The sequence below is a fragment of the Neoarius graeffei genome, chromosome 24 (genome assembly GCF_027579695.1).
Source record: "Neoarius graeffei isolate fNeoGra1 chromosome 24, fNeoGra1.pri, whole genome shotgun sequence".
In the NCBI taxonomy this organism is placed as follows: Eukaryota; Metazoa; Chordata; class Actinopteri; order Siluriformes; family Ariidae; genus Neoarius; species Neoarius graeffei.
Genome location: NC_083592.1, coordinates 59,476,927 through 59,499,670, shown reverse-complemented (window position 1 = coordinate 59,499,670; position 22,744 = coordinate 59,476,927). Strand labels below are relative to the sequence as shown.

The 22,744-nt window shown below is 41.9% G+C and overlaps 1 protein-coding gene across 4 annotated transcripts; it reads right to left on the bottom strand.

The window, feature by feature from the left end:
- Nucleotides 1-1,497: 1,497 nt before the first annotated feature.
- Nucleotides 1,498-22,358, bottom strand: chfr (checkpoint with forkhead and ring finger domains, E3 ubiquitin protein ligase). 4 transcript variants are annotated; one of them, XM_060907563.1, is made up of 19 exons: nt 22,209-22,352; nt 21,386-21,456; nt 19,976-20,144; nt 13,418-13,517; nt 13,087-13,196; nt 12,587-12,646; nt 11,703-11,879; nt 8,471-8,572; nt 7,971-8,127; nt 7,711-7,865; nt 7,374-7,536; nt 7,121-7,257; nt 6,657-6,773; nt 6,419-6,502; nt 6,157-6,227; nt 5,651-5,738; nt 5,080-5,187; nt 4,918-4,990; nt 1,498-3,874 (listed from the first exon to the last, which is right to left on the bottom strand). In XM_060907563.1, exons 3-19 carry the CDS (start codon nt 20,103-20,105, stop codon nt 3,832-3,834), a joined length of 1,875 nt encoding a protein of 624 aa, XP_060763546.1. In that variant the 5' UTR covers nt 20,106-20,144; nt 21,386-21,456; nt 22,209-22,352; the 3' UTR covers nt 1,498-3,831. The 4 variants fall into 4 exon arrangements, with proteins under 4 accessions (XP_060763546.1, XP_060763548.1, XP_060763545.1 ...); XM_060907565.1 differs by lacking the exon at nt 21,386-21,456 and having other exon boundaries at nt 6,657-6,770; nt 22,209-22,358; XM_060907562.1 differs by lacking the exon at nt 21,386-21,456 and having other exon boundaries at nt 22,209-22,349.
- Between the last annotated feature and the right edge of the window lie 386 nt (nt 22,359-22,744).

The window sequence follows — 22,744 nt, the reverse complement described above, 5'->3', positions numbered from 1 at the left end:
TGCTGCTTCTATTATTTGTTTGAGTGGTATGGAACTTTCTATGTTCTGTGGAGCAATGTTACTCATTGTTGGTAGCCAGTCTACTGGTGTTGATTTGATGGCACCAGATATGATTCACATGCTTTCGTTCAGTTTGGTGTCAGTCTTTTTCGCGTGGGTGCTACGTGCCCATACTGAGGCACAATATTCAGCTACACTGTAGCATAGTGCTAGTGCTTATGTTCTTAGCACTCTGGGCTGCTCCCCATGTTGTCCCTGCTAACTTCCTGATGAGTGAGTTTCTCTTTGCCAGTTTCTGTGCGGTGTCTTCCAGGGTTTTTTTGTACGTTAGGCCTCTGTCGAGGACCACTCCGAGATGTATTTAGGGTATTTCTCTGGTGGAAGTGGTTCGTTATTTAGTAACACCTGTAGGTTTTGATTTGCTTGGTGGTTGTTCAAATGGAAGTGTGTTGTCACAGTTTTTGTGGTGTTCATTTTTAGATACCAGGTGTTGAAAAAAAGCATGGATTGTTTGAGTGTCTCTACTTAGAGATCATTACCTTGTCGCAGGTCAGGGGGCTTGCGTGTCTCAATAACCCTGAGAGCTATGCCGGCAAGAGATTAATCTCCCAGTAGGGCCACCCAAACCAGATTGGTCAAAGGGTAGAGGCCAGACTAAAAATGATCCAAACCCAGTGACCACACTAGAACAAGCATCCTACTCCTGGTTCCACACCCTCTGAGCATCATTGGTAACTGAGGCTGAGACGTAGATAATAGTGCAAGTGTGGTCTGCTTCTTACACGAGAAGGCTGAGCTCTGAATACCAAGACAGCTCTCATTAAAATGTTAAAGGAGAGAATACTGGCCTCTGATCAGGGTTGCGTCTTCTTGGTTAGCTGTGTGGGAGTAAAACATAATGTGGTTTAGTAATATTATAGTATGATCTAGGATAGCAATAGTACAGTATGATGAAGTGGGATAGTTAATAATATATTATGTACTGATTACTTTTGCAAGAACATTTTGCACTATTAGTTACTGAGCTTGAGACATAGGCAGACCAAACAACTGTGGATATTAGAGTAGTGAGACAGCGCTGGTTAAAGTAGTAAATGACTGGCCTCTGATCAGGGTCATGTCTCCTTGTTTGTGTTACAATACGTACACAATATAGTAGGGTTTGCTATAGTGGGAGTACAGCATGATGTGGTTTAGTAATCGTATAGTATGACTTGAGAGTGAGACATGACATTGTGATGAAGTGGGAGTGTAGTAATATTTTAGTTTGGGATTGTAATCAAGAAAAACACTGTATTCCACAAACTGTCTTCAGTTTCATTCTTTACACAGACATTCTTTTATTTTATAACATTTGATGCACTTTATTATTGCAGTAAACAATTTTTTTAGATTTTGACAGAACATTAGTCTTTTAGCAACTGCTAATACACAGAGGCACTACATGTCCAAAAGGCCTTTAACTCACAATGTGTGTTTACAGAATCAGAAAATTAATTACTGAACACATAAAGCATAGTTTATTTGTTTTCAACCCATTGCTTCAGCTTGGCTGAGGTAGAACAAGAGCAAGACTTTACAAGATAAGTGTATAAAATGTCATTTTAATGTGAACAATTTCCTTCATATAATACAAAGCAGTTTCTGAAGTTAGGTTAAATCCCAAACAGGTGCTTCAGCATGACTCAAGCATCCTGAATGGGCCTGAACTGATGCCCATTGCGGCCTTTAATCAATTATCATGCACACGTAACCAATTTATTACATTATAAAAGGGCGAAAACAAATAATGACCAATTTAAACTCCTACCCAAGATGTCAAAATAAGGACGTTAATAGTGTCAGAAAAGTGGTGGATTCTCTCTTAGTAACTTGAGGATTACAGAAGTCTCTCTCTAATAATGTCGTGGATGTTTTTATTCTTCCTGATATTTACAAATACCATAAACTACAATATTATAGGTCTCATTTTAGAGCTGTATTGCTGCCTATAGCACAACACAAACACATGAAGACACATACTCCAGTTTGTTTTATGATTGACTGCGTAAGGCCTCAAAGTGTTTCACTGACTAGAGTTTGTGGCTTCTCAAGTGCAACATGAGCGCAAAAGTAAAGGTTAGAATTTGGCTGAAAATTGTTTAAAAAGGGTCACATATCTAAAAATGATTGATTGGTTTTACTGATAATGCAACGGGTTCTCAATTTGTCATCAGCAAAATATTATTCACTTGAACTTTTTAATGAAGCTTTAAGTAAATCCAGGATTATTAAAAATAACCACTAATATCTCATATCTTCACAACACTACAGAGCCGGCGTACAGATGGCTACAGGCGTGCTCCAGCAGACTGAAAATAAATCTGTGCTACTTGTGCGTGAACTAATAGCTGTTTCCTGTCATGATACTCTGGCTGAAAACTCCAGGCTGGTACAGTCGGCAGAACACGAGGCTGAGGTGAGAGTGGCTGAGAGTAAAAGTGTCGTGTGGTGCACAGCATGGCATCGTAACAGTACAGTATGATGTAATTAACAGTGTAAGGTTGTGGAAGAGTAACAGTGACTTATCATATATTGTGGAATAATAACAGCATTATATTGTGGGACAGTACAGGATGATGTGTGTCAGTGTAATTGTACAGTACGAGGTTCGACTCTCACCTCATGAGTAAAACACGCGTCATCATATTCCATTCTCACGACAGTGTATTATTGCAGCACCATTTATTTATCACAGATTTATTTCTGTTTGTTGTTGCTGTTCCTGCAGCCAGCCATAATTATTAAAATATTCATAACTGTTAGAGTGGTTATTTTCTGTTTTATCACACACTAGGATACTCCAGCTATACTCCAAATTTAGTGCACATTTAGGACACACTGGTGGTTAGTGACTCCTGTCGTATCTCTGTACATCATAATTACAAAATCCTTGATTAGAATGGCTTTTTAATGAACACACAGCTGTCCAAAGCAGAGACATGGGTTAATCATTGACTCCTAATAGCCCTTAATAAAGAGTCAAAGTGGAAATAATGATTAAATATGGCGACCTGCATCGGTTTTTGTCTCCGGAGCAGGAAAAGTGAAAGCAGCAGCTGATTGAGGTGATAGTAATGTGCAGCGGTGTGTTCGTGCGTCTTATCAGACTGTTTTAGTCTTTTCTCATGCATAGGATAGATTAGACAGCAAGTGTGTACACACGCATGTGTGTGAGACAGAAATTTGTCTAACACCAGTATTAAAAAGTGATAATATGGACAAAATGTGCACAGAAATACTTAGCTACAGCAAAAAAAAAAAAAAAAAAGTCCAGTGGAAGCTCAAGATTCAGACAGGAAGCCGGTAACAGATTTCTGAGCGATAAACACCACGTTACCCACGATGCTTAACTCACATCATCATGAGGAACAACAATACAGCAAAGCAGAATCTCAAAGGAGAAAACAAGCAACAAGATATTAGCATTAATTATCAACATAACTGATACTGAAGAGATAATATATTAAACCAGCATATACTAATTAGGCACAACGTTTAAGTGTTTGATTAATGGCAGCTCCATCTTCAACAGTCACAGTCCAGTACGCTACGGTACAGTACAGTCCCGATTGCTCATTTCATCTGATTTTAAACTGAATTCTGATCTCTCACACACACACACACTCACACAGAAAGTGCAGATTAACATCAAAACTATATCTATTACAAAGCAACATCAGTTTCTTTGCCCTCAAACTGATTGAATTTGCATATTGTAACACCAAGATTATTAATTAGGTTTAAAAAAATTAAATCCAAAGCTGTGACTTCACCATCCAGAGGACAACCTCAGTTCTTAAAGCGTGTCTGCTCACATATGTGGTTAAATTTCCTGAAAAATGAGGAGAAAAAAAAAAAATGCATAAATAATTATATATCTATTAAAATAACATCCATTTTTTTCGTGGTGCGGTTTCCATCAAACCCTGTGCTCTGATTGGCTGTCGAGCGGGTCCGTATCCTACGATACGGACCCCAGGCGACTCGCTCGTTCACAACAAACAGTAGAATTTTTTGTCAACATTTATCTTTTTTTTTTAATAAGATTATCAAACATCATATTTTTACAGCATGGATAGCAATAACGACAGTGTTCACAGCGAAAGCGAGTTTTACTCCCCTGAGGAAGAAGAAATAAAACATTTTCGGAGAAAGCTAAAAACCTGTAACTGTTGCTAACGCCGAGCAAAAACATGGCTGAATCCTGAATGACTCCTATTTGTATAAATAGGGGACGACATAGGCGGCAAAATGTAGTTTTCTTCCTGCCATGGAAGTGCACTTGTATACCGAGGAGGAAGCCATTTGCATTACAGCCGTGAATGAGGATTCAAAATGGCGTCTCGGCTCGGTTTTCCCTTTGGGGTGCTCTCGTTTTCTGTTAGAATTTGGTAAAGAAAAAAAAAAATATATATATATTATTTATCAGCTTAAGGTCGGTCCGTATGGTGAAATACCGTGACCTCGGCCTTGAATACTGACCTCGGCCCCCTCAGTCAGTACTTTCAAGACCTCGGTCACGCTATTTCACCATACGGACCTCCCAGCTGGTAAATAACATCTATGTATATAATTACACAACTGATTTTGTTGGAATTCAAAGTAGTTTATTAATTCTGTCTCCCTCTACTGGTACAATTAAGAATTACACAAATCTTGTTCGTCTGTTTTTAAAATCTCACAATTGTGTTATTTAGAACAAAAAGAAGAAAAGAAAAAAAGTTTAGGAAGAATACACTGTCACCCTAAACCACCAGGTTTTAAATTAATCCTCTAAAGATCTATGACAACACAAATCAGGAAGAGGGCTAATACTTTTACAAAAAAAAAACACCCTTAACTACTACTACTACTACTAATAATAGAGACTCTTACATGGCGTGGTGAGCTTTGATTTGTGTTCTGCAGTTACAACCCCAATAACAATCTGGTCTCACCGTCACTGCAGCTGAGAGAGAGAGAGAGAGAGAGAGAGAGAGACACGAGCATTCAGTTCATAACATTCAACAGGAAAAAAGAGAGAGAGAGAGTGTGTACCTGGTAGCTCAGCAGGAGGAATGTTAGCTCTGTAAGAGTACGCAAGCTCTTTAAAGAAGCGAAGTCCACAGCAGTAACACAGGAAGGAGTTCCCATTGATACGGTAATCTGACACAAACACACACACAGTGAGATTATTCCCCTTAAGCATCCACTCTCTCACTGAACATTAAAAATATCAGCCAAATAATACACAACTCCAGCCTGATACTAACTCCAACACACCTAGAGACACTCTGTAAACTGGAACGGTAAAACATCTCAAATATTACTACAACTAATTTATTATTTTTATACACATAATTAAAACAATGATCTAACACCCTCTACTGGTGTACTGTAGTTTAGTGTTTGTCCCATTAACGTTGCTGTAATTTAGTCCTGAATAGGAAAATGTCTGTCTTTACCCAGAATGCATCACACAGCGAGCTCAATGAAACAGTTTGTTGACTTAAAGTTATTGTTTTACATTTTATATTTTAATACATGACTATTCTTATTCTTACCTTTTGCTGAATAGGAGGCTGAGTGCGTGTTTGTGTGTGTGTACAAGGCGAAGTGTGTATTTTACCTGAAAGGTGGTAGAGGTCTTGCTGTGTGCTCTGTAGCGCCTCCTGCAGCATCTCCTTCCACGTCTTTCCTTTGGAGCTCAAATAATTCTGACAACACAAAACAAAGATTAACTTTATACAGTATTTATAATATATTAAAGTCTGAAATTATAAAATGAACCTTAAATAAATTTGTCAGATGGATGAAAGCTAAATATACTGTACATGGGTTTGAAAATTCACCAGCCTGTGTCGTGGCCTGTGTTCAGATTCATAAATTTAAGGCTGTACATGTTCTCAAGCATTGAGGAAATTCTGTGAAAAATATACAGCTTTAAATTTATTAATTTGTTGTAGAAAGTTTTAGATGAATGTACTAAAATCAATGTGGAATATTGCAAACAAATTCACTGAATCTAATCCTGTTCATTTTAGAAAAATAAAGTCTGTTAATGTTACAGAAATTGTATAATAAATGTAAAATTCAAATAAATAAATAAAGCACTGATGTGTTTATTAGTTTTACCTGCAGGATTTCAGACTCGTAGTGATTGTTGTTGAGGACACCGTCCAGACATTTATCAGTCAGATTCAGATCTGTCACATAAGAGTTGCGATAAAAATACTAACGACAACAACCATATATGTAGAGTTTTAAAAAATAATAAATGAATATATAGCCTGTCATGTATAAAAGTTCAATTAGAGAGTATAATTTTTAAAATCAATTTAATTTGCAAATAAAAATGACATCATTATATTATTAAAATCATCAATCAGAGACTTACCGCTAAACCGTGCCAAGCAGCCCTGACACCCGACTCGCTGGCAGCCCCAATACAGGTGACAGAACGGCCTCTGACACACCAAACCTGAGGAGGAACAGGAAGTGAAGTAAAGCACCCAATCACAGTGCTCTTTAGGCATTCACAGAATACTAATGCAGTTTAATAAGACCACATGCTTAATACAAGTGCTGTAATGGTGTGTGTGTTAGACTGACTGACAGGTGGATAGGCCACTCACAGTGCTGGGGGGAGGGGTTTGTGCCAACATGCTCCGCCCTCCGATCAGGCATTGGCTGTAAACAGCAGGTACAGATCAGGTGACTGCCTTGAGGGGGACACGTGAACCCCTGAGCTTCTGGGAGTGAAAGAGAACAGAGGGTCGATTAAAGACCTGTAACTGTCCCAGGCATCCAGGTTAATGAGGGCGGAGCTTAAGTTCCATCTGATTTGTCAATCACAAATTCAAATTTTATAAGATGACCATGAAGTGATTGAGCTTACTTATGAAAAAGAGAAATGAAAAGAAAGATGAAGTTTGTGATCGGTCGATCAGATTTAATCTCAGCTCTGCCTTTATTAACTCAAGGTCGTCTATCACATGACTTCCAAAACCACACCTCCTAGAATCCGAGTTCTCTGCCATCACCGTTAACCCTATGGCCCTGACATTCACGTATGAGCCGTACAATCCCGTGTCGCTACCTGTGCAGGTATCTGAGGACGTGGACGGTCTGTCTCCAGGTGTCGGTGCCGTCTCGCTGGTGGAGCCGCAGATCCAGGGGGCGGGGCTAAAGTCCTTTTTATATCCTGGACACTGCCTGCATGTCATGTATGGCTGACTACAGACAGATACAACACCACAACATTCAGCAGCTTGAACACAAACTCCACTTTATTTTATTTTCAGTAAACGTAAAGAGAACGTAATTATATAAACTAGCGTGTTATTCGTGACCTGAGATCCGACATGTCACTGTCGTTATCAGAGAGCTCGAACAGATAATCAGAACTTCCTTCTTCATCGGAGAAATATCGCTCCACTTTGGGCTGCAGCATGTCCTGAGTGATCTTATTACGAGCGTCCATGCTGCGCACGTCCTCCTCACTGCGGCACTTCTCTGTCTCACACACACAGTTAAGTGACTGATAAATAATATAAATACACTGGAGTAGATTTTTAGTATCATGGGGGATACAAACTTTTACAGTTAATATTTAGAGAGAAATGGAGTCAGTCAGATTCTCTCTTATTGTCTGTGTGTGTGTGTGTGTGTGTGTGTGTGTGTGTGTACCGGGGTGCTGGAGCAGGTACGCCTCCACCAGGTTGTTGAGGATGTGGTTTTTGCGGATTCTCTCCACAGGACAGCGACAAGTGGGACAGAGAGAGGAACGTTCCATCCACCCAGAGTAACACGCTGCACAGAACGTGTGCATACAGGGCTGCAGACTACACACACACACACACACACACACACACACACACACACACCTTTTAATTGTCAAACTCATGCCGAAGTGTAACTTCACACTACAACTCGGAGATGAAGGTCACCTGACGCAGTCGTGTAGCAGATCCTGACAGATGATGCAGGTGAGGGATTCCTCCATTTTATCCGTTTTGCTTCCTTCTCCTCCATCTTTCCCTGATTTAGGAGGAGCTGCTGGAGCGCTGGATTCACCCACAGCGGAATAAACCGTGCAAGGATCTTCTATTAGTGCGAAACAGGGGAAAAACAGTGGAAATATTTCACACTAGTGAAAAGGAAAAAAAATTTAAATACACACAGTGTAGTTCTCACACACAGGTAAATTTGTGCATTTCTTTTTCTCCCTCAATCAAACGGCACAAACATGATGCATGTCTTTAGTGACCTGTAAATGGCCGGATACATGTATGAGACACAGCAGGATGTTAAACTGGAGGCTCAAAGCTGCGTTAGCCTCATTAGCCTCAGTGTCCTGCTGCAAGACTAAAGATGATGTCAAACACATTTTTGCTTCATTTGTGGAAAAAGGAATTTTTGTATCCAGTTTATTTGAGGTCATACTCACCTGTTTTCTGTCTCTTCCTGTCTGGCTGTACACACTCCTCTGTCTCACTCTCTCCATCCATACGCTTCACTGAGGACTGCGCTGATCTCACGTCACTAAAACCTGCAGGACAAAGGAGAGGATTATTTCCCTTTTTCTCTTCAGGGCTGTACAACCCTGATTCCAAAAAAGTTGGGACAAAGTACAAATTGTAAATAAAAACGGAATGCAATGATGTGGAAGTTTCAAAATTCCATATTTTATTCAGAATAGAACATAGATGACATATCAAATGTTTAAACTGAGAAAATGTATCATTTAAAGAGAAAAATTAGGTGATTTTAAATTTCATGACAACAACACATCTCAAAAAAGTTGGGACAAGGCCATGTTTCCCACTGTGAGACATCCCCTTTTCTCTTTACAACAGTCTGTAAACGTCTGGGGACTGAGGAGACAAGTTGCTCAAGTTTAGGGATAGGAATGTTAACCCATTCTTGTCTAATGTAGGATTCTAGTTGCTCAACTGTCTTAGGTCTTTTTTGTCATATCTTCCATTTTATGATGCGCCAAATGTTTTCTATGGGTGAAAGATCTGGACTGCAGGCTGGCCAGTTCAGTACCCGGACCCTTCTTCTACGCAGCCATGATGCTGTAACTGATGCAGTATGTGGTTTGGCATTGTCATGTTGGAAAATGCAAGGTCTTCCCTGAAAGAGACGTCGTCTGGATGGGAGCATATGTTGCTCTAGAACAGAGGTGGGCAAACTACGGCCCGCGGGCCACATCCGGCCCGTTGGCGTTTTTAATCCGGCCCGCGGAAGACAATCATATAAATGCGATTGAGCAGATCTATAAACTATAAGCGTCAGTGCTATCACGTAGACAGGTGTTCTAGAGATCCGTCTTTCCAGTCAGTCGTATTCACGCGAGATTACATTTGCAGAGTGGTGCAGCGCGTGCCATGGAAGTCATTCTGGCGCCCGTGCCACTGATTATCTCGAGAACACAGGATAAAACTTTACAATGAGTGGTCCTCAAAAAAGAAAAGTGGACAGTGAGTGCAGGGTGTTCAATAAAGAATGGACAACTAAATATTTTTTTGCTGAAGTCCGATCAAAGGCTGTATGCCTTATTTGCAAAGAAACCGTTGCAGTTTTAAAGGAATATAACATCAAACGGCACTTTTCCTCCAAGCATGCTAATTATGCTAACAACCAGTCAGCGCAAGCACAGACGAATACAGCGCAGCAGTTGCTGAGTGAATGTGAGTATTAACTCATTTATGTCCCTGTCTGCTATTATAGGTGTATTATGAGCAGCTGACCTTGCTTCTGCTTGTATCTGTTCCTGGACTTTTGCCTGTGGAGGTTATTCTGATCTATGAGTGGCCTTTTGGAATATGAAAACCTGTTTGGAACCTGTGTTTTGATTTTTTGAGGACTGGAAATATTTCAGTGAGTGACTTTGAACCTGAAAACCAGTTTGGAGTTTTTTGCTTTCTTGAGCCGTTTTGTTTGATTTTGTGGGCTGGATGGATCCAGTGCCAAACCACTGAACTGCAAACATGTTGGCATGGTGTGGTACCCAAACTGTTGAACTGCAAACATGTTGGCATGGTGTGGTACCTCTCCTACTAATGGTGGTTGGTTGTACTGGCAGGCTGGAAGTGGATGGTTAAAAAAACCAAAAAACACTCAGGTGTAAATCTACGAGTTCAGTGAAATGTACAAAAATGATATGTACTGATATGTAATTTAGTTCAATTTAATGATATGCAATTTAGTTGTATGTATAAAATGATACAAATATACAAATACACTGGCATCCTACTCATCCTGGCAGCTCAAAGATGTAATTTAAGAATTAAGTGTGCTACTTTTCTTACTGTCACGTGTGTGTGTATTACTTTTCTGGATGGATCCAGTGCCAATCTATTGAACTGCAAGCATTTTTCTGCTCTGCCTTTGTTGACTGAGAACTAAAATAAATGTCAATCTGATCTGCATTTGGGTCTCTGTCAGTGAAGGCCTTACAATAACACTAAAGCTTTTCCGGTTTATGTTCGATATGTATGAATTTGGTGTTGGCCCGGCCCGCCTGGCAAATTTCAAAAGTCAATGTGGCCCCTGAGCCAAAAAGTTTGCCCACCCCTGCTCTAGAACCTGGATATACCTTTCAGCATTGATGGTGTCTTTCCAGATGTGTAAGCTGCCCATGCCACACGCACTAATGCAACCCCATACCATCAGAGATGCAGGCTTCTGAACTGAGCGCTGAGAACAACTCGGGTCGTCCTTCTCCTCTTTAGTCCGAATGACACGGCGTCCCTGATTTCCATAAAGAACTTCACATTTTGATTCGTCTGACCACAGAACAGTTTTCCACTTTGCCACAGTCCATTTTAAATGAGCCTTGGCCCAGAGAAGACGTCTGCGCTTCTGGATCGTGTTTAGATACGGCTTCTTCTTTGAACTATAGAGTTTTAGCTGGCGATGGCGGATGGCACGGTGAATTGTGTTCACAGATAATGTTCTCTGGAAATATTCCTGAGCCCATTTTGTGATTTCCAATACAGAAGCATGCCTGTATGTGATGCAGTGCCGTCTAAGGGCCCGAAGATCACGGGCACCCGGTATGGTTTTCCGGCCTTGACCCTTACGCACAGAGATTCTTCCAGATTCTCTGAATCTTTTGATGATATTATGCACTGTAGATGATGATATGTTCAAACTCTTTGCAATTTTACACTGTCGAACTCCTTTCTGATATTGCTCCACTATTTGTCGGCGCAGAATTAGGGGGATTGGTGATCCTCTTCCCATCTTTACTTCTGAGAGCCGCTGCCACTCCAAGATGCTCTTTTTATACCCAGTCATGTTAATGACCTATTGCCAATTGACCTAATGAGTTGCAATTTGGTCCTCCAGCTGTTCCTTTTTTGTCCCTTTAACTTTTCCAGCCTCTTATTGCCCCTGTCCCAACTTTTTTGAGATGTGTTGCTGTCATGAAATTTCAAATGAGCCAATATTTGGCATGAAATTTCAAAATGTCTCACTTTCGACATTTGATATGTTGTCTATGTTCTATTGTGAATACAATATCAGTTTTTGAGATTTGTAAATTATTGCATTCCGTTTTTATTTACAATTTGTACTTTGTCCCAACTTTTTTGGAATCGGGGTTGTACTTAACCCTTTGTTTTCATCTGAAAACCTTGTGCGCGCGCGTGTGTGTGTGTTTTGAGTCTGACCTGTTCCTATGAGAGTGTGTGTGTGAGTGTGTGTGGTCGGCTCAGCGATGTTGTAGGAAGTAGAGGGCTGAGATTCCTCGAAGCCAGGCTGGATCTTCATCTCCTGCGGTATGAATGGGAGTGTAACCGGTTCCACTGGAGCAGGATCAACGTCCGGATCGATTCTCTCCATCAGCTCTGAACACATTACAAACAAGCAAACAAACAAAAACAAATAAATAAACCAAACCCAACATAGAAACCGGAACTGTCCTCTGCAGGACACGCCGTGTTCGCACTAATCACTTACTCACTCCACAGCCTTTAAAATCAAATCCCATAATGTTACACCACTCACTTAAACCTGCCTTCAGTTCCAGTTTATTTATAAAAGCACTTTAATAGCAGACAGGATCACAGCACAGCTTTACAGAAACCCAGGTTTAGATTTAGATCTGAGTGAACCAGAGAGGACGCACGAGAGAAACCTTGAGAGGAACCAGACTCCAAGCAGAAGCCATCCTCTTCTCTGTGAAAGTGGATTATATTACAGTGTACAGGTGTAGAGGAGTAAAGCCTAACAGCAGCGAGTGTGTGTACAGAATCAGTCCTGAGATGAGCAACAGGACAGTCTTTATAATTACAACAGCAGCTTTTACACACACACACACACACACACACCTCCCTCATGTCTTGTCTTTTTCCCCCTAAATGATTTAATCCCTCAGTCTCTTGCAACTCCTTGATCACTTCCACCAGATATTAACGCCATCCTGTCCGCTCTCAGCCAATCAGAACACATCTCCTCTTTGGAAAATACCATTTGACAAAAGACAGGAAGTAGTGTTTGATAAGTGAGGAAATAAATTAGACGTTGTTGGACATAAATGCACTTGTTAACTCACCTTCAGTATCCTGAGAGTCTGAGTGTTCAGGTGTGATCAAGTGATACACATACGCAATGTCTGAAACAAACAAACCAACCAAGTTTCCAAAGTGCAAAATGGGACACGATGGGACAAAAATATTTCAGCGTTCTTTAAAGTCTTTTACAATACACAATATATACAGTATATACTGTAGGTTTGCTAACAAACTGCCAGAGGGGGGAAAACAAAATAAACTTATTTTTAATTAAATATTATTAATTTTTACAAAATTAAATATTAAATATACTTTATTTAATATGGATATTACATCATCATATCACACAGCCACACTGCAAAACTACATGGTGTATAAATGCTGATTTTCATTCCACCAGGTGATGTTCTGAATCACCATGTTTCATTCCAACAGTCATGAAGGGGACTTGGCGAAGGGGACTTGGCGAAGGGGACTTGGCGAAGGGGACTTGCAGGAGTGTGTGTTAGGAACAGGAATGAAAACAAGTGCAGCGTCTTACTCTGCTCTGGTTCACTCTTCCTGTACACGAAGTAGATAACGTCACCGTCCTGCAGTAAGTGGCTCTGTTTCTTCACCAGTTTGGACATGTTTATTACCGTCCCATTAGTGCTAAAGTAAACAAGCAAACAAAAACTAATTAACAAACACTTTATTTCATTTAATGTGATTTCAAAACAGATGAACTGATTTTAATTAACTCAAGTTCATTAAAGTCTCTGTACATCACTACTGAATTCTGATTGGTCAGAAGGTTTTATTAAAAAACACCTGGGGACATGCTGTTACAGGAAAATAATCAACTTCAGTAACTTGGTCACGCAGTGTCTCACCTGGTGTCCTCAAGCCACACCCGTCCTGACTCCCGATCCTGTGTGATTTTACAGTGATCACCTGAGACCAGTTTATTGGCGGGAAACGACAAATCACAGCCTGCAAACACAACATTCATTCATTCATTCATTTATTTATTATAATAAAAAACAACTTGTATTCTCACCTTAAGAATAAGTACATTATTGTATATTAAAATTACACACAGTGTCATAAATAATGAGTAATAAAAAATTAATTATAGCTAAAATTTAAAAAACAAATAAATTAATGAAAAATAATTTACACTAACTTTTAAAACACATTTCAAACAAATCTGATGAGCTTATTCAGCTAAGTGAAGCACATTTATAATATTAATAAATTTAATTAACGAAATTAAAAATAATATTTAAATAAGACTACAATAATATTTTAGGTGGCACAGTGGTGTAGTGGTTAGCACGGTCGCCTCACAGCAAGAAGGTCCGGGTTTGAACCCAGTGGCCGGCGAGGGCCTTTCTGTGTGGAGTTTGCATGTTCTCCCCGTGTCTGCGTGGGTTTCCTCCGGGTGCTCCGGTTTCCCCCACAGTCCAAAGACATGCAGTTAGATTAACGTGGGGCGGCCTTGGGCTGAGGTGCCCTTGAGCGAGGTACCTGACCCCTGACTGCTCCCCAGGCGCTCTGATGTGGCTGCCCACTGTTCTGTGTGTGTGTGCGCGCGCATGCATGTGTTCACTGCTTCAGATGGGTTAAATGCAGAGGATGAATTTCACTGTGCTTGAAGTGTGCATGTGATGAATAAAGGTTTCTTCTTCATTTTATAAAGCATGTTAAAATAATTCCCCTCCTTGAATTGTCACCTTAACATGGTGGAGGGGTTTGAGTGCCTCAGGGATTCTGGGAGCTATGTTGTCGGGGCAATTGCCCCTGGTAGGGTCTCCCAAGGCAAACAGGTCCTAGATGAGAGGTCAGACGAAGAGCGGTTCAAAAAGGACCCTTATGAAAGAAAAAACAGGTATCCGAGTACCCTCACCCGGACCAGGGATACCGGGGCCCCACCCTGGAGCCAGGCCTGGGGGAGGAGCTCGTCGGCGAACGCTTGGTGGTCAGGCCTATATCCGTGGGGCCTGGCCGGGTCCAGCCCGAATGAGCAACACAGAACCACTCTCCTGTGGACCCACCACCCGCAGGAGGTGCCGTAAGGGTCCAGTGCACTGTGGATTGGGTGGCAGCCAAAGGAGGAGGCCCTGGCATACTGATCCCCAGCTGACAAAACTGGCTTTTGGAACATGGAATGTCACCTCTCTGGTGGGAAAGGAGCCGGAGCTTGTACGTGAGGTTGAGTGGTACCGACTAGATATAGTTGGGCTCTGGAACCAATTTCCTGGAGAGGGGTTGGACTCTCTTCTATGGTGGAGTTGCCAAGGGTGAGTGGTGCCGGGCAGAGATGGGGCTATTGGTAGCCCCCCAGCTTGGCGCGCTAACATTGGCATTCTCCCCAGTGAATGAGAGGGTCGTTTCCCTGTGCCTTCGGGTTGGGGAACAGTCGCTGACTATCATTTGCGCTTATGCACCAAATGGTAGTTCAGAGGACCCAGCCTTCTTGGAGTCCTTGAGTGGGGTGCTAGACAGTGCACCATGAGGGGACGTCATTGTTTTACTGGGGGACTTCAATGCTCACGTGGGCAATGCCAATGAGACCTGGAGGGGTGTGATTGGGAGGAACGGCCTGCCTGATCTGAACCCGAGTGGTGTTCAGTTGTTGGACTTTTGTGCCATGCACGGTTTGGCCATAACGAACACCATGTTCGAGCATAAGGGTGCCCATAAGTGCACATGGAACAAGGACACCCTAAGCTGCAGATCAATGATTGACTACGTAGTCATTTCATCTGATCTACGACCATATGTCTTGGACACTCGGATGAAAAGAGGAGCAGAATTGTCAACTGATTACTACCTGGTGGCGAGCTGGATCAGATGGTGGGGGAGGAGGCCGGACAGACCGGGCAGGCCCAAAACGAGTAGTGAGGGTATGCTGGGAACATCTAGCAGAGGCTCCCGTCCATCGGATCTTCAACCGTCACATCCGTCAGAGCTTCAACTGCAGGATGGGGACATTGAGTCTGAGTGGACCATGTTCCGCACCTCCATTGCTGAAGCGGCCATGCAGAGCTGTGGCTGCAAGGTTGTTGGTGCCTGTTGTGGTGTCAAGCTGAAGAAGGAGTGCTATTGGGCTTGATTAGCCTGTGGGTCTCCAGAGGCAGCTGACAGATACCAATGGACCAAGCGGAATGCGGCTCTGGCAGTCACTGAAGCAAAAACTCGGGTGTGGGAGAAGTTCGGAGAGGCCATGGAAAGTGACTTCCGGTCAACCTCAAAGAGATTCTGGCAAACCATCCGGTGGCTCAGGAAAGGAAAACAGTGCTCTGTCCCTACTGTTTACAGTGAGGATGGAGTGCTGTTGACCTCAACTGGGGACATCATCCAATGGTGGAAAGAATACTTTGAGGATCTACTCAATCCCACCTTCACATTGTCCGAGGAGAATGCAGAGTCTGAGGGTGCTTGGGAGGACTCGCCTATCACAGGGGCTGAGGTTGCCAAGGTGGTTAAAAAGCTCCTTGGTGGCCAGGCTCCGGGGGTGGATGAGATTCGTCCCGAGTTCCTGAAGGCACTGGATGTTGTTGGGCTGTCTTGGCTGACACACCTCTTCAACATTGCGTGGAGGTCAGGGACAGTGCCTCTGGATTGGCAAACTGGGGTGGTGGTCCCCCTTTTTAAAAAAGGGGACTAGAGAGTGTGTTCCAACTATAGGGGGATCACACTTCTCAGCCTCCCTGGGAAAGCCTATGCTGGGGTGCTGGAGAGGAGAGTCCGGTTGATAGTCAAACCTTGGATTCAGGAGGAACAATGCGGTTTTCATCCTGGTCGTGGAACACTGGACCAGCTCTTTACCCTTGCAAGGGTACTGGAGGGTGCATGGGAGTTTGCCCAATCAGTCTACATGTGTTTTGTGGACCTGGAGAAGGCTTACAACCATGTCCCTCATGGTGCCCTGTGGGGGGGTACTTCAGGAGTATGGGGTTCAGGGCCCACTACTGCAGGTCATTCGGTCCCTGTATGACTGGAGCAGGAGTTTGGTTCGCATTGCTGGCAGTAAGCCGGACTCGTTCCCGGTGCATGTTGGACTCCGCCAGGGCTGTCCTTTGTCACCGGTTCTGTTCATAACTTTTATGGACAGAATTTCTAGGCGCAACCAAGGGGCGGAGGGTGTCTGGTTTGGTGGCATCAGGATCACGTCTCTGCTTTTTGTGGATGAAGTGGTCCTGTTGGCTTCATCAATCTGTGACTTACAGCATGCGCCGGGACTTGTTTGCAGCTGAGTGCGAAGCAGCTGGGATGAGGATCAGCACCTCCAAGTCTGTGGCCATGGCGCTCAGCCGGAAACAGGTGGAGTGCCTACTCCAGGTCAGGGGGGAGTTGCTACCTAAAGTGGAGGAGTTTAAGTATCTTGGGGTTTTGTTCACGAGTGAGGGTAAGGGGGAGCGGGAGTTGCACAGAAGGATCGGGTCAGCGTCAGCAGTGATGCGGACGCTAAACTGGTCTGTTGTGGCAAAGGGAGAGCTGAGCCAAAAGGCAAATCTCTCAATTTACTGGTCCATCTACGTTCCCACTCTCACCTATGGTCACGAGCTATGGGTAGTGACCAAAAGAATGAGATCGCGGATACAAGCGGTAGAAATGAGTTTTCTCCGCAGGGTGGCTGGGCTCTCCCTTAGAGACAGGGTGAGAAGCTTGGTCATTCGGGAGAGACTCAGAGTAGAACCACTGCTCCTCCACATCGAAAGGAGTCAGTTGAGGTGGTTTGGGCACCTTGTTAGGATGCCCCCTGGACACCTCCCAAGGGAGGTTTTCTGGGCATGCCCCACTGGGAGGAGACCTCGAGGCAGACTCAGGACATGCTGGAGAGATTGTATCTCTCGGCTGGCCTGGGAACACCTCGGTATTCCCCCGGAAGAGCTGGTGGAGGTGGCCGGGGAGAGGGAAGTCTGGGCTGCTCTGCTTAGGCTACTACCCCCGCGACCCGGATAAGCGGTAGAAGATGGATGAATGGATGGATGTTAAAATAATTTGCTTTTTTATTGAAAAATAAACACAAAATGACTTAACCCTTAAAGTGCATATCCTGGACCAATTTCGTTTTTTTTTATATGAAAGTATGTCCCTTTACACACTCATCCAGAAGGGTAATTTTGCACAAGGCCATCTGTCTACAGCAGAAAAAAATAAAATAACAAAATGCGTCTGGAAAAATCCCAAGGGAATCTGGAGCCAGATTCATGACGTCACCTGCGGAAGTGCCAGCAGGCTGCGCGAGCTTTGCGCGGTCTCAGTGCACAGCCTGTGTAGACCATTTCTCTCTCACTGTCCGTTCTTTTGGAAAACGATGAGTACTAATCCCATCAAGATTGGTGTTGCTACACCCTCCTACAATACATCTGTTAACCATTTTAATAATTACGTGATAACGTTGAAGAAATTTGCAGAAAACTACCAGGTCGTTTCCTCATAAACAAACCGGCGCCGACATAGGATTCAGAGGGAGGCGTCCCGTACGTGACGTCATGAAAATCAACGTTTGCCGGGAAATTCAAATGCCAAGTTTTTTCAGAGGTGGACCAATTCGCCTCAAATGGCTCGATTTCAACTGAATTTTTCTGGTATTGCGCAAGGTAAATAAATTGCACAAAACGCAAAATGTGACAGATATTTGACCAAAAGTTTAATATAAAATAGGAGAATTACATTGATCTTACTCCTGAATTTACCCAAGATGTGCCCTTTAAAGGAAAAATATTTTTAAATGTAATTTTAATATTTTAATTATTTTATTGTTAGAATAAAAACAAGAGAATTTGGTAAAAGCAAAATGGATAAAATTGTCACAATAGCTCAAAACTGAATTTATTACAATACTGATGCATTATCATATTGGTCAGGCCTCTTATTATTATTACTACTACTATAAATGTATTATATAAAGCCATTTCCTTTGAGATAGAACAGATAACCTATATTAATTCTAAAATATTACAGACCGTGTTGTACATTTGCTGCTCCCCAATACTGTAAATCTAAGGGATTATTTTTGTTTACTTTACAATAAAAATGTATAAATTAATAAATAAAGAGAGCTGTATGGTAATAAAGGAGTAAATGTATGAAGTGAATAAAAGCTCACAGCATGCTGGGAATCAGACATTAAAGTGCTTTAGGAGCAGACAGACACAATACCCTACTTAATATTCGACACGCATGAGCTCTATACACTGCTTTTGTCATCGGCGCTGGGCTTTCTCGAGATTTAGAGCTCAAGAAGGTGCTGAATAAAGTCCAGACACAGCTTCAGAGAGATTGTGAGGTTCTGGGGGAAATAGGCTGCCTCATCAGCATTTATCAAAAATACTTAAAAAGATCAAAGACGTTCCCACACTCTTCAAAGTTCTAATACTATAAACTGTACTACAGGAAAGTAATGATGGAGTATGATGATGAAGTGGTAAAGTAAGAGTGGAGTGTTGGAGTATGTTGGAGACCACGAGCTCAGTATGAGATGGGAACAGTACGCCGGGGGGTGGGAGAGTAACAGTCCACCATGAAGTTTTATAGTAAAGTATAATGATGAACAGGAGAGTAAACAATGAGAACATGAGCTCAGTGAAGTGGTACAGCATGAGGCAGGATGGCAACAGTGCAGTAAGATGAAGTACAGTATGATGTGGGACAGTAACCGTATAGTAAGATGCAGCGGGACAGTAAGCGTGTACGAGCAGTGTGAAGTAGTATAGCAGAAGTACAAGGTGCTTTAGTAATAGTATAGTATGATGAAGTGGGATAGCAGCAGTACAGTATAGTGAAGTAAGACAGCTGCAGTATGTTTGGGGAACAGTAACACTGTAATTTAAAGTATAGGATTATGGTGAGAATTATTGTACAGTATAATGCTGGATAACATACAACAGTATACTATGAAGATTTGGCATCCCAGAAGTATAGTATGATGTCATACAATGACACAGTATGATACGGTACAGTAAAGATGAGGTGCTGAATTAGGAGAGTATGGTGTGGTGATATGTAAAGTACAGTAGGATGAAGGGGGAATGCTTTAGTATGACAACAATGGATAGTAAAACTGTAGTATGGGTTGGGATTGTAATAATAAGATACGAGTATGATTAAGTAGGATATTAATACTACATCATTATACAGTATTGTAAAAGTGGAGCATGATGAGGGTTAGTAATAGCAAGTGATTATATGGTGTAGTAAGAGTATAGTACGGGTTGGTTTAGTGATGTGAGGTGAAGGAGAGTACAGTGTGATGTGGGACAGTGGTAGTGAAGTATGAGAAGAGATGGTGAATGTACAGTCTGATTATGGGATATTAATTACTACACCATGTAACAATGTAGTAAATCATGCAGTGTGATGAAACGGGACAGTAATAGTATAGTGTGAGAGTAATAATGAAGTATGATACATGATGAGAGTAACAGTCACACACTCACCTTTCCTCCGGCCCACTGTACACTCTTTATTAACAAGTAACAGAGTGAGCGCTGATTCTGCTGAGGCTCCGACTCGGACCAGTTTCCCCCATGCCTGCTGCTCCACACTCGCACCATCCGCTCTCTCCATCCTTCTCTCTGCTCTCTCCGTCTCCACACATCAACTCATCTACAGGAACAATCACACCACTCATACACTCGACTACGATACTCAACACACTGTGAATCTCAATCCACGGTGGGATTTCGGTTTCTGCTCAAAACTGTGTTGAAAGCGCAAGAGAGATAACACGGAATTACAGAGCTAAAGGGAAAAATTTAAAAATAAAAAAACCCACACGCAACACACACAGTGTATATATGCATGTCTAACTTCTAACAAGTACCTGCGTTACTTTTAATTAACTCTCCCTCTCCTATCTGTTCATCTTTCCTCTCTCATCTGTCCATCCATCCATGTCCTTCCTATCTGTTCATCAACAGTACACCTTTCTGTCTGTTTACTTGATCCATCCTATCTGTTTGCGTGTCCATTCTACCTGTCTGTCTGTTGTATTCGTAGGTCTGTCTACCCTTCCTATCCACCCATCTTTCCTATTAGTCAGTCTGTCTGTCTATTAGTATTATTTTATATTTAGTATTAGCAGTTTCTATAATCACACAGGTGATTATGGGAACTCGTGCGTGCTGATTGGTCGAGAGATTCAGACTATTTCTTGATAATCGCCTCGAGTGACTCTGCAAAATGGCGGCCAATCACTTCATCACCATAAGTGAGGAAGGATTACAAATGATGAAAGAAAACACTGTTCCTAAAAGCACTAAAGATGCTTCGAGGTTTGGTCTAAAACTATTCAAAGGGAAGGTGGAATTGGGATTTATTTTACCAATTTCAAAACAAAGTATTTTATGTGACTCAGCGTGGAAAAGTGACAAGTCTGCACTGCAAAGTTATTACATTTTCATGAAGATTTTGAAGACTGAAATAAATTATTTTTTTTAAATATTGGATTTTTAGAAATAATCACCTGTGTATTAATATTAAAACAATTATCCACCTCAGGCTCAGTGAATATCGGTGAATAATAACCTTGACCTCGTTTCGATTATTCTTCACCAATATTCACTTCACCTTTGGTGAATAATTGTTAAATACTGTACAGTAAGAACGGTGCTATAACAAACATTACATCATGATCCTCATCATCATATCACAGAAATCATCCTCAATACCATGATGCGAGGTTTTATATCAAACTCTGATAAATGTTGCCTTTAAAAATAATGGTGTTATGAGAGATAATACTTTGACAAAATAAATTACTTCATCACTACAAAATTAAAAAGTAAAATCCAATCAGCTGCTTCTGATGAGATGTGATGGTTTTATATTGATATGACGCGTATTACAGAAATTTAAAAAGTGTCACTCCAGTTGATTTTGGATGAAACAGCAGCAGGCAGGATTCCTCGGAACAGAGCTGTGGATCAGATACACATCTGTTTTACACCTTGAATGTGTGAAGAAGTGATTTAACACAAATACAATAAACCTACAGGACACCGAGATCAGACCAGCCTCACAGATCAAAAACATTCATGGACTCAGCACAAACAAACAGACTGTCAACAACAACAATGCTGTAAAATAACAAATCAAAAATAATTCTGAGAAAAGTTTACTTCTTTTGAAACAATAACTTTACAAAAATATCAACACTCTTACAGGCTATTCTTGACATGAACAATCAAAACAAGGCATTTTATTCCTGCAGGACTTTTCCCAGGATAAGATTAAAGTTAAATGTGAATGATTATGAAGTGTTTGAAGGCGACTCTGCTGTGGTGAGGGAGGGAGGGAGGGAGGGAGTGAGTGAGGGAACTGAAGTCGATGCTAAACCAGTCAGCTAGCATGAAACAAGTTCCCGAAGCTAAACCAAAACTCCACAGTTCCGAATAAATACCATCTCCAGACAGCATCAACTCTGCTCTTTATCTGACAGGATTTAACGCTAATTATCTAAATATTTATGAAAAGAAGAGGAATAAACACACACAGCAGCTCGAGCTCACTTGCTAGCGAATATTCAAACAGTGTTTCCTGTTAGCTTACAGCTGCTAATGCTAATGTAGGAAATGAAACATTTTTACACACAAACAAAAAATTAAAACAAAACACAAACATTATTAATGACAGAAAATACAATATAAAATAAATGTTATTAAACTTTACCTTCTGTTTTGTTTTTGCTTAATCCACTTCCGGTTTGTTCAGTGTGACGCGGTGCTTCCTTTAAACATGAAACCGCACCGAGTGTTCAACTGAGGAACCGACATCCGGGAACCGAGCGCGAGACGGACCGAGAGGAGCAGCTGCGCATCACCATAACAACAACAACAACAACACACCACACCACAACAACAAACCCACACAACAACAACAACAACAACAACACACCACACCACAACAACAAACCCACACAACAACACACCAGACAACACAACACACCACTACCACCACACAACACAGCACCACAACAACACACCACCACAACAACACACAACACAACAGCACAACAACACACCACACAACAACACACAACACCAACACACCACCACAACAACACCACACACCACCACACATCACAACACCACCACACAACAACACCACCACCACACAACACACCACCACAACAACACACCACACAACAACACCACCACCACACAACACAGCACCACAACAACACACAACACACCACCACAACACAA

Bases quoted from the DNA above. Each gene is read 5' to 3' on its own strand.
- chfr (XM_060907563.1), bottom strand. From the start codon at position 20,105: ATGGAGAGAGCGGATGGTGCGAGTGTGGAGCAGCAGGCATGGGGGAAA. The intron at 12,647-13,086 runs GTAAGACGCTGC...TGTTTGTTTCAG, and splicing joins GAAGAGTGAACCAGAGCAGA to ACATTGCGTATGTGTATCAC. The intron at 11,880-12,586 runs GTGAGTTAACAA...TAATGTGTTCAG, and splicing joins AGACTCTCAGGATACTGAAG to AGCTGATGGAGAGAATCGAT.